Source organism: Tympanuchus pallidicinctus, unplaced genomic scaffold (genome assembly GCF_026119805.1).
Source record: "Tympanuchus pallidicinctus isolate F22 unplaced genomic scaffold, pur_lepc_1.0 scaffold22, whole genome shotgun sequence".
Taxonomy (NCBI): domain Eukaryota; kingdom Metazoa; phylum Chordata; class Aves; order Galliformes; family Phasianidae; genus Tympanuchus; species Tympanuchus pallidicinctus.
Window position 1 is genome coordinate 39394544 of NW_026294739.1, and position 14381 is coordinate 39408924.

The 14381-nt window shown below is 39.6% G+C and overlaps 1 protein-coding gene across 1 annotated transcript in view; it reads left to right on the forward strand.

Annotated features, from left to right (window-relative positions):
* The window catches only part of SLC6A2 (solute carrier family 6 member 2), a 64827-nt gene that overhangs the window by 10151 nt on the left and 40295 nt on the right, over positions 1–14381 (forward strand). The window contains exons 2-3 of the mRNA XM_052685188.1: positions 9364–9495; positions 12780–13017. Of these exons, the coding sequence (XP_052541148.1) occupies positions 9364–9495; positions 12780–13017 (370 nt within the window). The remainder of the gene's footprint in view (positions 1–9363; positions 9496–12779; positions 13018–14381) is intronic.

Consider the following 14381-nt stretch of genomic DNA (forward strand, 5'->3'; position numbering starts at 1 on the left):
ATATTGGGGTGTGCAGATGTGTCTGCGAGATCACGAAGCAGGTTTTGGCAAGACTGGTGATATTAAGGGATTTTATTTGGGGGAAGAGTTTGATCATTTGCTCCCTTTCTGTAATTCGTCCTTCATTTTCTAATAGCTCTACACAGCCTTAGTTAAAATCAATAGATTCATAAACCACAAGGGAGAAATCCTGACCCAGCTGAAGTCAATGGGTGTTTTTTTTCCATTGACGTCACCAGAGCCAGGATTTCAACCCAAATAACAGACGTCTCTCTCTTAAGGGCTCCTAAGTAGACAGAATTTCCAGACTAAGAATTTGCGAGAAGAAAAACAGAGGAAAGTAATAAAAAACTATTCAGACTAAACTGATATAGAAGACTTCCACTGACTAGTAACTGATCTGCACTTGGTGCAACAGTTCAGAGCTTCAGCCAATAAACAAAATGCCAGGACTTACATAGATGATGTTCATTATTACACAAAACGAATTTATTCTGTGAGAGTTAGATAATGACCTCAGCATTCTCCTATGTAGGGCTCAAGCTATAAAAATGTACTATTTTAAGAAGTGTGTTCTATTCTGTTTCATAGAGACAAATGATTAGGCAAGAATCTTTTTCTGGCTGTCAGGGCTAAAGAGAAGAGCTGGGAAAACACAAAGCGAGAACAGGACTTCAAAAACCAGGAGGCAAATAAAAGCACTGGACTAGAAGATCTTACATTTTAAGACACTTTCAATTATTCTGGGGCTTAATACATAGTTTGTAAATTTCTAAATTACCAGCTTTAGGAATAGAGCTGTCACCAGTTAGTCTCTTCCTTCACTCATTCCTAAAGTAAAGCAACAGAAAACAGTGATCAGACTTTTCCTAAACTGCAGTGTAATCCTTCACTACTCATATGGAGGCTACTGACAAAATCACCATCTTTAATCCTAACTTAAGGAACTTGGACATCTTCAAGATCACCTACTTTTTTCCTCCTAAATTTTATTTTACAATCATGAGGTGTTATGTCCTCAAAAGCTGTTTAGCTAGGAAAAACTACAGCTGTGCGAACCATCAGGAGTCACCAAGTTTTGCCACACTAACTAACCTCCTGTAAGTTCTGTGTTTGTGGTGAACAAAATGACCCGATTGCAAGCTGCAATAGGCAAGGCTCACATTCTCTTCCAGCATTTCAGCTCGGAGATCCCACACACAACAACAGTGATGGAGCACATGCTGGACTGCTTCAGTTAGGGGAAACATTTGCTTTGCTGCTGAGGAAAATAGTCCATGGAGAATTACTTCGTTCCTTATGGAACTGTGTTCATTTTCTACTTTCAAGCCTTGTATAAATATGCATTATAAATAGTTTAGAGTAGGATTACATTTTGCTTCCTGTAGAGGCATGAGAAAAACCACTGATCCCGAAGGCTTAATTTATAATGACCGAGAGTAAAGCTCTGATTGACCAGATTTCATACAGGTAGGAGTGTACAACTGCCCCATACTTCTGTGATAGAGCACAACCCTTTATTGACAAGAACAATTTAGAGGATTTTTGCTGTATAAGAGTTAGTAAAAATTCAGATAGCACTGAAAGTATTAAAGTATTACGAATAAATCTCTAGTGAAGCCTGGAAGGAAAAGGAATGTTTTGCTTTGGTCACTGTGTCCAAAAAATTAGACTTATAATTTAAGGTTGGATTAATCACTAAACGTACAGCAAATTTTAAGAGTACCTCAGGATGTTTATACTTGACTTTTCTGTAGCCGAATTTCAAGGCATTTACCCCCTATTAGTTTGTACATTAATCCTCTTGAAAGCTGCCTGGCACTTGCCTAGAGCTGATTTAAGATGTCATAAGCGCTTTGTTTCACCTTGGCACAGTTACGAATCTCATGATGCCTAAAACGGGTATTGTGGCCTCTCCAGAGAGTGCTCAACTTGTGGGTTGTTTTTAAGTTTAACAATTAAAGACAACCTGCAAAAGACAAGCAGTCTGAGAGGAAACACCCTCCATTTGATGTTGTGCTGGGAACTCCTAACTGTACTATTACACATGCAGAACAAAGTGCATTTCAGACTTCTTGTTTCACTGTGCACCTGGGTTAATACCAGAGCTCTAATGAGCAGTAGAGCTTAAACCTTCTCATTAATATCCCATTACATTTTGTTGCCATGAGAGAGGTGGCAGTAGAGGGGCACTCTGGCAGAATGGTGCCTGACATGGAAGCGTGTAGGAAGAAAAGGCATGACATTGAATTCCTCTGTACAGAAAAATAGCACCCATTGACATTCATCAGTGTTTGCTGAACAGATGGAGACCAACCAGTGGACGTGAGCACAGTGAGGCAGTGAGTGGTGCATTTCAGCAGTGGTGACACAGTGGTGCATTTCAGCAGTGGTGACACTGATCACCTCCACTGGTGCAGATTTTTACAAGTATGCATGCAGGCTCCTGTTCATCACTGGCAAAAATGCAGAGGTGACTGTTGAAAAAAAAATAGCGTTTTGTAGCTGAGAATGTGCCCCGTCACACAGTGTTATTGTGCTCTTTGCATCTGTTGCAGCTTCTGTGAAAATAAATATGAGGCATTACTTTTGGAGCAACCTGTGTATCTAACAATTTCTTCTGGCATCAGAATCAGACAGGTTCATGAACACTGAAAATACTCATTTTAGTTTACAACTGGCTGAAACAAAACAAATAACAATGAACATACAAGTTCATTGAGAAGGGAGAGAAAACTATTTCTAATGTATCTGAAGTAAAACAGTAGTTGCCAAAATCTCACTGGCACCAAGCAAGGACCTTCCCTATGCTTAAAAGAGAATCTGATGAAGTTATATCTCCTTTCATGTACATGGCTATATTCTGCACATTACAGAAAATGATTTTTAAAACACCATATTTCAGAGGATGCTATCAGATGAAGTTAGTTTACTGAAGATTTTCCACTGCTGGAATCCAGAAAAACTTGCTGATCTCGATCCATCATAAATAGCTTCTGATATCTTTGCTGAAAAATACTGTCAGCCAACCGTGCTCTACTACTGGTAAATCAGAGCACATTTTGACAAACACTTTGATTTCATACATCTCAAGTGCAGCCTACACCTTACATGGGTGGTTTTTTTGATATGATTCAATTGCAGGTGAATATATCCATGTGTCACATCTAATGATTGCAAGGTGGGGGGGAAAAAAAAAAACTGCCAACAGTGGAAAACTAATGAAATGATAGAAAGATTTTTTCCTTCTTAATTTATCAACTCTTAAGCTTCCAAGCACGTCTGTTATAAAGTAGCACCCTTCCCCAGATGAGCCTCTGCACCCTGACCCAGTGGCTCAGTACTGCTCGCTTCTCCCACCCCGCACCTCCAGAACAGCTTGCTAACTGCAAAGCTTGCTGCTTTGTTCTCAACAGGGTCAGCTGCTCTGTAAAGGACACCATCACACCTCACAAACCCCGTCTTGTTGCACATTAGTAATAGAGATTTCATAAATCTCATAACAAAACAGTCTACAAGCTGTCTCCACATTCCAGCTCACTTCTTCTCCCAGCGAGATAAAAAAGAAAAAAGCACAAAATGAACAAGATGGATTCGGGCAGGAATGTCAGCCACTAGACCTTCATGTTCATACAATCTCCAGGTCATTTACTTACCAAACTGTCAAAACCCAAGCAGATGCCAATTAATGTATTTAAAAACAAAGGAGTCAGCTACAATAGCAAACCTGGTACAAGGTTGGATAATGGTGAAACAAATGCTCTCACTGCCACCTCACCTCAGCTTGTTAGACTTCATGCAGTCACAAGAATGGCAGAAGATGGGAATGGCTTAATTCATTTCCTAAGCTTGCAGCAGTGAAGGTCAGCAGCAGAAATGCTGACAGAGCTCCAGAATTCCCACTGCCATGCTGGGCATCTTAGACTAACCTTACCTGTATTGTCTAAAGAAGCATGGTGGGTTTTATTCTTTAGTTTCCTTCCAAAGAACACAGGTCAGAGTTCTGTTCTTCTGAGGTTCTACGATTATCTCTACGATAACTACACACTGTTGTAAATATGACCATTTCATTAATTTATACAAAGGGGACCTTAGCCAATGACTTGGGTGTGATTTATGAATGAATCATGCTGCTCTGAGCAGCTGGGTGTATTTAACTCTCATTAATTTGTTCAAAGTAGCTACTAATGAATTTCTTTAGTTCATTATTCTCATAGCAGAAAGGTGAAGAGATTATTGGGTTTGCACGGAAGAGCAACCCATTCTTTTACATACCAGTAAGAGGCTTAAAAACAGACTACACTTCAAGTCTCTTCAAATGACTTCTAAGCAGCAGGTTAAGAGCTCAAGATAGTAAGTACATAAATAAATAAATAAGTAGAATAAATAAATAAATACATACATAAATAAAGGCTTCAGTTTGACATCAGCCTGTGTACAGCACTGAACCATTTCTGGAAACTATTTGTTTTCATTTTCTATGAGCAAAAGGAACACTATTAAAATTGGACAAAAAAAACCCTGAAGGCTCTTCCCCAGAGTGAGATAGATAGGTTCAAATCTAGCAATTTGTTAGAGCAGCTAAATACGAGGGTTTCAAAAGAAACACGTAAGTCAAGATGGTATAGCTCCACTGCTCCACTGCTTTTATGGTTCAGAAATGCTTTCCATAAAAAAGGCTGCCTACTTGGAAGATTTTATATAAGCAAAGCGCTGTGAAGTTTTTATAGTATGCCGTTCAATCTGTTTCGCAGAAAAATGTTATTTTTGACTACCATAATCTACCTCTGTTCAACATCATCATCTAGCTGCTGTTAAAATCATCTTGGCTTTGGCACTGAGGCTACATCGTGCTCCTTTCCATCTCTGACTTCTCTTTGCTGTACCATGCAAACCCTTACTGTTTTTACCCCCTAGGCAGTAAAGGTTGGGTCTACCCACCTGCTCCTTTCTACTTAGACTCCAACAAATACGGCTTGCTGCAAACTGACCTCCCCAGAGATACTCTCTATGTCTGGGCTGGCAAGCCAGTAACAAGCTTGAAGACCCAGAATTAGGATTTCTGTACTCAGAAATACCTCTCTTTCCAGCCACTTAGTTTTTCTATCTGTGCTGATCTCACACAATCTAGATTTCAAAATCTCTGCATTGGGGATTTCCTTTTTTATTCACAAGAGTCTTACAGTAGTACAGTTTCCACTCATTTTCCTTGTTATCCAGGGAAATTTACTGCATTTTCAATTGGTTGCTGATATTTTTTCAAGTACTCTTTACTCACAGTTTGATCAGGCACAGATCAGGTACAGAGATTAGCTTGTATTTCAATTCATCTTTTGCAAGATCTTTGTTTTTAGACTCTATTCTTGAACAAATACTGGCAACACTCCTATCTGAAAACATACTGCTATACTTGCCCAAAGTTTGTTAGCTTAGCAGACACCCCTGCCAGTTAAAGTTTTGACTACAATATCCTTGGTAACAAAAGCAGAAGGCTAATAATGGACCAGCAGGAGTACTTTAAAATCATTTCAGCTAACCCTGTCCTAGCCAGCTTCTTGTACATGCTTCAGCAAATTCTTCTAGGACAACAGTCATTGTTTAAATGATCATTCTCAAGCATTAGTAATTCACTGCTGCATTCTTTCTGGTATTCAAGAGTGAAATGAGTCCTTCTCATAGGATTGAGAGAAATATTTGAGGCTGTTTTCCTCTCTGCTTCCCCACTAAGGATGCTGTGAATGTTGGGCAACAGAGGGAGGAGAAATTCAGAGTGGACTCTCTTAGACTAAAATGAAAAGGCTGTTTTGGCACTCAACATAGGAATGCAAAACCTGTCCTGTATTTTGCCACATAAATCAGACACTGTAGTTCTTTAAAAACAAAAACAACAAAAACCACTGTGTGACTTTCAACTTGAAGTTTCAAATAGGTGGTTCGTGTAGAAGTAGAGTTTGACCTCATCTTATTTCACATAAACACAGAAGGCTTCCTTAACTCTGTGTGTACTACGGTACCATAAGGGAAGGAAGTGCGCAAATCTCATGAAATCCATAAACACTGAAAAGCAACATGTGCAACAGCCCAAGGGCAACGTGTGGCCTTTGAGCTACACGTGACTCAGTAGCAAGTCAAGCCAAGGCTAGGTTACAAATGTTAATTACTCCAGATTTTTGGCTGGGAGGGGAAAGTGGGAACCGTTAGGGATTACTGAGACCAGTAATGCTTTCTGGGCTGCAGCTGTGTGCTCAGCCCCATGCCCTCACACAGTGAGGGAGTGGAATCCCTTGAGCGCTATCAGGACATTGCTGCCAGTGCAGCAGTCCCACACTTACATTCCCTCAGCTCTGAGGTAGGTAGATCTTGGCTAGTTGCTCATCCAGTCTGAAATGCTAGCCAAACCGTGCGCTCCCTGAGAGTTCAGCTGACAGGGCTATAGGAACGTGCCGGCCTTTTGCATTCATGCAATTGGAGCACAGTAGTTTGCATGGCACAGGCAGGAGGGACACAGTTGGCGTCGCGTCACCCTTCCTAATGGTTTGGCTTTATAGACAAGTAGGCATTTGCTACTCCTTCAGAGAAGCATGTTGCTGTGCACAAGTTCACAGCAGCAGACCCCAGCAAGAGGCTCAGCTGGATGAATTTTGCCCCCTGCCTCATCTCTAGGGCGTTAGCAACAAACTCACAGGATGCTATGAGGTCTCCTTTCCAAAAAGGCCCTGCCTTTCACAGGGTACCGTGCACAAACCAGTCCCACTGTGGAGCCTTTTCTTCCTTGGGTGAGAAGACTAGATACCAAGATACTGACAAAAGTATGTGACTTTTGGTATTCTTTTACCTAAAGTCAAAACAAGAAATGCCCAGAAGTCTCCAAAAACATTTGAGACAACTTAACGTGAATAAGCATCCTTACTTTGTGTGCTTATTAATCTCTAATTTATTTCAAAATGCTTCACACACCATCTTCATTACCTGAAAAGTAACCCCAGCTATGAAACTCTACTATGCCATGTAACTGTTTTTGGCAGAAAATGACATCACGCTTTATTAATCCCTTGGGAAGGAGGAGTGGGAAGGGAAGGAATAGAAGAAAAACTTCATTTATCTAAAGCCTGGAATGATTTGCAGCCAAATATATGATGCTTAAGCAAGTGTGCATAAGTATGGTACACTTCACAGTTCATCAAAATATTAGTCATACTTAGAAAACACGTATTTTAAACTACCATTAATATTTATGTCCACTACACATCTCCAGGAGAGTTGTTTCATACACATATTTCCCTATCCAATTTGTGGCATAATTTTTCCATGCCTCTTGACATAGTTAATCAAATCGCACTCACGCAAACTCCAACACCTGCCGAAGGCAGCATGCGAGGTTTGTGAGTCAGATCTGTATGCTGTAGTAGCGTTGAAGCAAGATAAGTGTGGCACTTGAAAAGCTGTCACTTCCAAGACCTACAAATGGAAATCCACCTCAAATTATTTCTGTAGATATTGCTACTAATGAAAACAATATGAACTTTCCCAGATTGAATTAGTTGAGCATGCTTCAACACTGAACAACAGGATATCAAGTATGTAGAAACGCAAATATTTTTCCTCTATTTTCCTCTATATAAATAAATTGTAGTTCAAACAGTACAGCACTGGAAGGCTTATGAATTCCACTGAAATATTATTAAAGTATGCATCATTTGTACTGAGTAGCTCCTGCGATTATAGGCTGCAGTTGCACTACACTCTTTAGAAACATGAAAGAGAAGAATCATGCCTCCTAATGTGAGAAAACCAATGTATGTAGATTGCTCCAAAAGTAACGCCTCCAATTCATTTCCACAGAAACTACAACAGTTGCAAAGAGCACAGTAACACAGTGTAATAGAGCACATTCTCAGCTGCAAAACACTATTTTTCAACTCAGTCACCACCACTAGCTGTGCATTTTTTGCCAGCAATGAACAAGCGCCATAAAAATCTGCACCAGTTGAGATGACCACTGTCATCACTGCTGAAACAAACCACCCCTTGCCTCACTGTGTTCACATCCAGTGGTTGGTCAACATCCAGCAAATGTCAATAAATGTCAGTGGGCGCCATTTTTTGTCCACAGAGGAAGTCAACAACACGCCTTTTCTTTCTATGCACTTCCATGCCATTTGGTCAGGCTGCCCCTCAGCTGCCATCTGGCAACAAAATGTAACAGAATATTGATGAGAAGGTTCAACCTCTACAGTCATGCCACCTCTGATGTTGTGGGCCATCATAATAAAATAGGGGCATTACTTTCGGAGCAATTCTTGTATTTCAGCTGTTCAGATAAATTTGCAACACTTTAAGCTACTCTTTATTTCTGTTGCTACACGTTGGTCCTGTTTCACTACTAAATTTCAGCTTTAGAATCCCCGAATTTTGGACTGAATGCTGAATACATTGCCCTTACCATTACATTATAGCACATTACTTACTAGAGGTAGACTGTAGTAAGAGTAAGGGAACAGGGCTTGGCTTTGCATTATTTTTTCATTTCTCTCTCTGAGTAGTTATGCTAGCCAGCTCACTCTAGAAATAGCCATGAAAAGCAGACATGAAACATAAAGGAACAACAACAAAATTCATGCTGCTTACTGGCCTGCTGTAGGTAGCTTCAGTAATATCTTTAGCTTTTATAGACTGCACGTGCCTTCTGAAAGTTTATGTATTTAGAAGCAGAGCACTTATTTTCTTTTGCAAGCAGAGCTTTCAAGTGACTAAGCCAGTACAACAGGCCTTAAAGGTTTGCACAGACTCCAACTCCTTGCTGTTGGGAAAAACAGAACTTGCTGTTCCATTACTTTTTCTTTTGCTGAACAATTTTAAGCAGGTTTGTCGCAATCTATTTTCTTTTAAGTCGGTTACTCCTAAGGAGACCAGTCCATCATTCTGCATACTTAGCAATTCTCTCAGTTTCTTATTTATCACAACAATCCAGTCATTTTTTTTTAATACAGTTATTTTACATTAATTTAACTCTTCAGAATGAAGTAAGCTATGCAATGAAATGAAAACTGCACTTTAGAGCCACCACAAAGCAGAAAACTGAGTGAGTATCCAGTTATTAAGTACAATACCAACTGTAACTGATGATTCATACCATCACATATAGCCATCTTTTGGGGGAGTCTTCTTTCTTTGACTTGGATCATATAAAACAACTAAGAAATTTTCAGACAGACAAGAGAACAAAGATTCTTCTTTCTAGGAAGAATCTTTTTTCCTTCCTACTTCCCAAAAGCAGTAGCTTTTGTCTTTAGCCAGTTAGCTAGCAATAAAGTAAAATGTAATCAAAATATAGACTACAATGTCTAATTATTCTATTTTCAGGTGCTTTTCTTATTCCCTACATCCTCTTCCTAATCATTGCTGGAATGCCCCTGTTCTATATGGAATTAGCACTGGGACAGTACAACCGAGAAGGAGCTGCCACTGTGTGGAAGATCTGCCCAGTGTTCAAAGGTAAGCGTCCCTCTGCTCCCTTGGAAAGCACAGTGAGGGTGCCAACACCTGCAACCACAAACAAAGGAAAGGTCTTGTCTTTTCACAGACAGCATGATATTTGCTGACCTTTCTCTAACTCTTGAAGTCAGAAGCCTTTTTGTTACCATGGGTGAAGCAGAAAATGAAAAAAGCCGCACACAGAAATCATCTTGCAGGCTATTGCTCAGGAGCGCAGCAGAGAGCAATAAGCAGAAGGAACAGTTCAACCCTGCCCCCCTTTTGGCTGTACGCTGGGGATGGGGGGAGTTGGGTTTTTCTGGGTGGAAGGAGGGGCTGGAGATGCAAAAGATTAGAAATATCGAACCTCATCCATGTCAGTTCAGCCCTGTCCCCCTCTGCAACACGTAAGCAAGAAACAGCTGGGGTTAGCTGCTGGGGGCACTGAGGGGCTGCCTAAAGTGGTGTTTCTGGATGAAAGAAACCACGTGGCTTCTGTACGTGAAACACTTCTTAAGGAGCCTCAAGAATTTTCTTTACCATTGCTTACCAGCAAAAATCATGAGCTACCCAATGTAAAGTCTTTTTGACACAGAGCTATCAGAAATCACTGAAATGAAACCACTCAAGCCTGACTGATCCTAGAAGCTTATAATTCAGATCATGTTCATCCCATGACAAAAGCTGAAGAGCTTAACATTAGCAATCCAAACTCGGCAGATCCGGAACTTGGATATAGGTTATACTGAGTAAATGTTAAACTTCTTTCTCAAAATAAAGCTCTCCCCTTCCAGGAGGCTACAATCACAAAACAGGAGAACTGCAGAGGTTGGTTATTAATTCATATCAGTCAAACCCAAAACTCATAGTAAAATTAGAGATGTACTAAAAGATAAATAGGTGAGCTAGTAATAAAGATGTCCCTGAATTTAAAAATGAGGTCACGTAGGTTTGCCAAAGCCTTCTGTAATTCTTTCATGGAGGCAAAATTCATCCCAGCACCCAGGAACCTGCAGCCCTTGTTCAGTCAAAATTCCAGCTGGCCTCGGTTAATGACTTTGGATGACAAAGAAGATTCTGAAAATTTGACTGTAATAATTAGACCACAAGGATCTGAGTGTTTGAGCCCAGCAGCACGGTGCTCTGAAGCAGTCTGTTTGTTGACTTCAGGACTGAAACATAAAAAGACAGGAAAGTAGAACTTATTTCGTGTACAGGTTTGTTGAAATTCCAGCTGCTTTTTTTTCTGCTGACATATTCAAGGTGGGCTAAAGATACACTATTGTGATTTTTGAATGTTCTTATTACTGGATATAGATGAACCTGAGTTGTGTGATCCTTGTAATAAATATTGGATTTTATTTCATCTCAGTACTACTGCAAACTCAGTATTGTTAAAGTTTTGATCAATATGATAAAGCATGCACACATTTTACTGCTAAATTCATAATGCTTCTGAGTTCTTTTATGGTTTAACTCAACTGAAAAGTACACAGTCAACCCAAATTTATAATGGCTTTCCTAAAATAAAAGCATTGTAGTACTAATTTTAGCTATGAATATTATTGCCATGATCGCTAAGGGCTCTGCTTCTTGTGTGATGCTCTCATAATGCATGTGATTTAAAATATACCCTGTAACCTTTGCAGCAAAACCTTTTCATCTCTGCATTTTCCAGCACCTATTTTAGGGTGTGGGTGGTGCAGCGCTGCATTTAAAAAGTCAGACCTAGAAATAGGAGAGCACATTCATTCCTGAACATCCTCATAATTTCAAAGAAGTGGCATTGATGATATATTCAATAGAGTATTTCTGAATCTTGATATGAAATGTCTGCAATTGTCCCCCTGAACAGAGATCATCTAATTTCAGTGCAACTTATTATTCTCATTTAGTATCTTACCATTTATATTAACAATTAATTACCCTCTTAAGTGATTTATTTTTCTTTCTATTATGTTTATTGTAATATATCACTGGAGCTTGAGTGTTCATTTAAACACTAAGGATTTCAGGATACAGTTTTATCTTTCTTTTCACTATCTGTCCCCAGTGCTAGGGATGAACAACCTGGCTTGTATATACTAAAAACTTCTCAAGCAAGAAAAACTTTGGTTCAGTCTTTGAGCTGCCAGCTTCTTCAGTCTGCATCTGTTTCTTACGCAAATTTCAAACCAAGGAAAGTTCATTCATTGCTTTATCAGGGAATGTGACAGTTCAAAAATATCCAACTGTTAGGCCTCCAATGCAGTATTTTACTAGAGAAAATAAAAAATGAAAGTTTACACTTACGTGCTTGTGACACTGCTGTGATGGTAGCAATAAAGCAGATGAAGTCTCTACCCATAACACAAAAGAGAACCCTAGGATAGGATTCACAGATCAGTCCTGCTCATAGATTAATGGAAGAACAATATTAGCCAAGATAAAACACGCTTCCTGAATAATTGTGACAATAAGCTTTTATTCTGTTCTGCCGTTAAGTAACAAAGCTTCCATCTAAACTATTAAAAACCAGATATTATTTAAAGGAGAGAGCTGTCCCTCTTAAGAGACACTCCAAGCACACCTCAACAGTATGCAAAAATACAAAGAAATGTTTGAAGCATCAGAGGATGCTTAACACTGGAATTCACCAAATGCCCTGCCCAGACTTAGGTTTAAATTTTCTGTGACTTCCATTCTATAATCCTGGGGATATAATGATATCTCCAGTTTAGCAGAGTTTAGCCCCAAGACTGATATACAGTAAGATTTACTCGTATAACCACTTGCACCACTCAGTGGAACAGCGTAGGCTGTTGTGTGCATGTTTTGGACCTAGTCACAAACTGATAGATGCAATCTGGAGAGGAACAGTGGTAACGAAACAAAAGGGGAATGCTGTCTGATCCAAACAAGCTCAGCAGGAGGCATAGGGAAACTTCAGCTTTACTTTTCCAAGAAAAGTTGCCAAGGATTCCGACACAAAGATGAAATGAATTTCACTCCTAACATGGACTCACAGTCCTTTGCATTGGAAGAAAAACCCCAGTGGCGTTGAACAAAAGCAGATTTTGACACTGAGCTGCCTAATTTCTTTCTCTGGGAAGACAACTGGATTTCCTAAAGGCCAATCACTTTCCAACTTCATTAATGTAATTACTTGTTTTAAGATCAATGGCGTGCACGTAAACATTAAAAAAAAATTATCTGCCTGAGAATCTAAAAAAAATTGCAATTATGGCTGAGAACTAAACTACAGTGTTTGCATATACTGTTGCAGATAAAATGCAATGTATAATCTCCTTTTCCTTTGTCTTTAGGTGTAGGCTACGCAGTGATACTCATAGCTCTTTACGTGGGTTTCTACTACAACGTTATCATAGCTTGGTCTCTATATTATCTATTTTCATCATTCACATTTGAGCTCCCCTGGACGAACTGCGACAACAGCTGGAATAGCCCAAACTGTACAGATCCCAAACTCTTCAACGCGTCAGTGCTTGGCAATGGCACCAAATACTCCAAGTATAAGCTCACTCCTGCTGCTGAATTTTATGAGTAAGTGTTGACTTTACTATTTATTCAAAATTGTATGTCTAAGAGTGTTTCCACTGGAAGATAAAATAGGTTAGCATCCAGCCTCTAAAACATCTAAGCCTCTAAGCATCAGAAGACTAAGGTTAACATGCAGTGGTAACGTTTGATTTATATTCCTGTGTGATTAAGACCCTTGCGTCTGCAGGCTTCAGTTTCTCCAGTACAAATGCAGTATTTGCCACAGAGCAACATGGAATTCAGCAGAAGTTACAAATCTTTCTTATTATTCCATTTCTGTTCACATCAACTTTGCCAGAGCAAGGAAACAGAGCAGCATTATGAAAAAGACCACTGCAATCCAAACCAAACTGACTCTAAGGCTTCAAAGTAATCATTGGTTCTCCACTTGCAAAATGTCTCAGAGCAGAGCTCAGCAGTTCAGTGAAGTGAGACAAAGCACTGAGCAGGGAGGGGAGCACCACAGCTCTAAAAAGACGGACCTTTTCTAATTCCTGAGTGAAAGGGCGTTCTGCAGCATGGCCCAAGACAGGCAGACACACTCAAATCAAAGACTTGAAATCAAAAAGGTGTACAGATAACTATAAAACAATGATATAAATCTGCATATAAATAATTACATCGTGGATCCCCTGAGGAAAATGTTATTTGATTAGGAGAAAGATAAGAGGGTGAGCATCATGTGAATTGAATCAGCTGTTGAATCAATCCCAATAATCAATCAGTTTCTGTGTTGGAAATGAACAAATCTCAGGGCACGCATCTGCTGAGCTGTTGAAACAGAGGGACAACACTGTTAGCAAAAATAACCTGGTGTGTGTTACAGCACTTGGCTACCAGTAGGTCTGCAAGACTGAAACATTTGTGGCTGCTTGTTCCTTATTGAAGACAGCACAATAATCAGTAGAGAAACACTGCGGGCAGGGGTATGGATGCTTTGAAAACAGTAAGGGGATTTGAGTTTAAAGCAACTCAGTACAATGACAAATATTGACAGCCAGGAAATCTACTGCCCTTACACAGACAGTATGCAGTGCGTTCAGAACTTTGATATAAATTGATCATCTTTAGCAAAAAGCTATAGGAATGCCAAGAACATGACTTTAAAATGAAGTATGAGAAATTATATCAGCATCTTCAAATAAAGAACTGTATTATCACAGAACTTCATATGACCAGCATTTAAAGAAAGGTTTTCTTTACAGTTATCTTGGGCTTAAGCTTTTTTAAAGCAAAATGCAATCCTCACAGTCTCGCTTTTCTCACGACTTAAAGCGCATCTCTGCAGTTTCAGTTATCACATCCTGCTTGGGGGTGATTTTGTCTTTGTACTGGGTGCTGGTGGAATCTGCACCATGCTTTAAGCT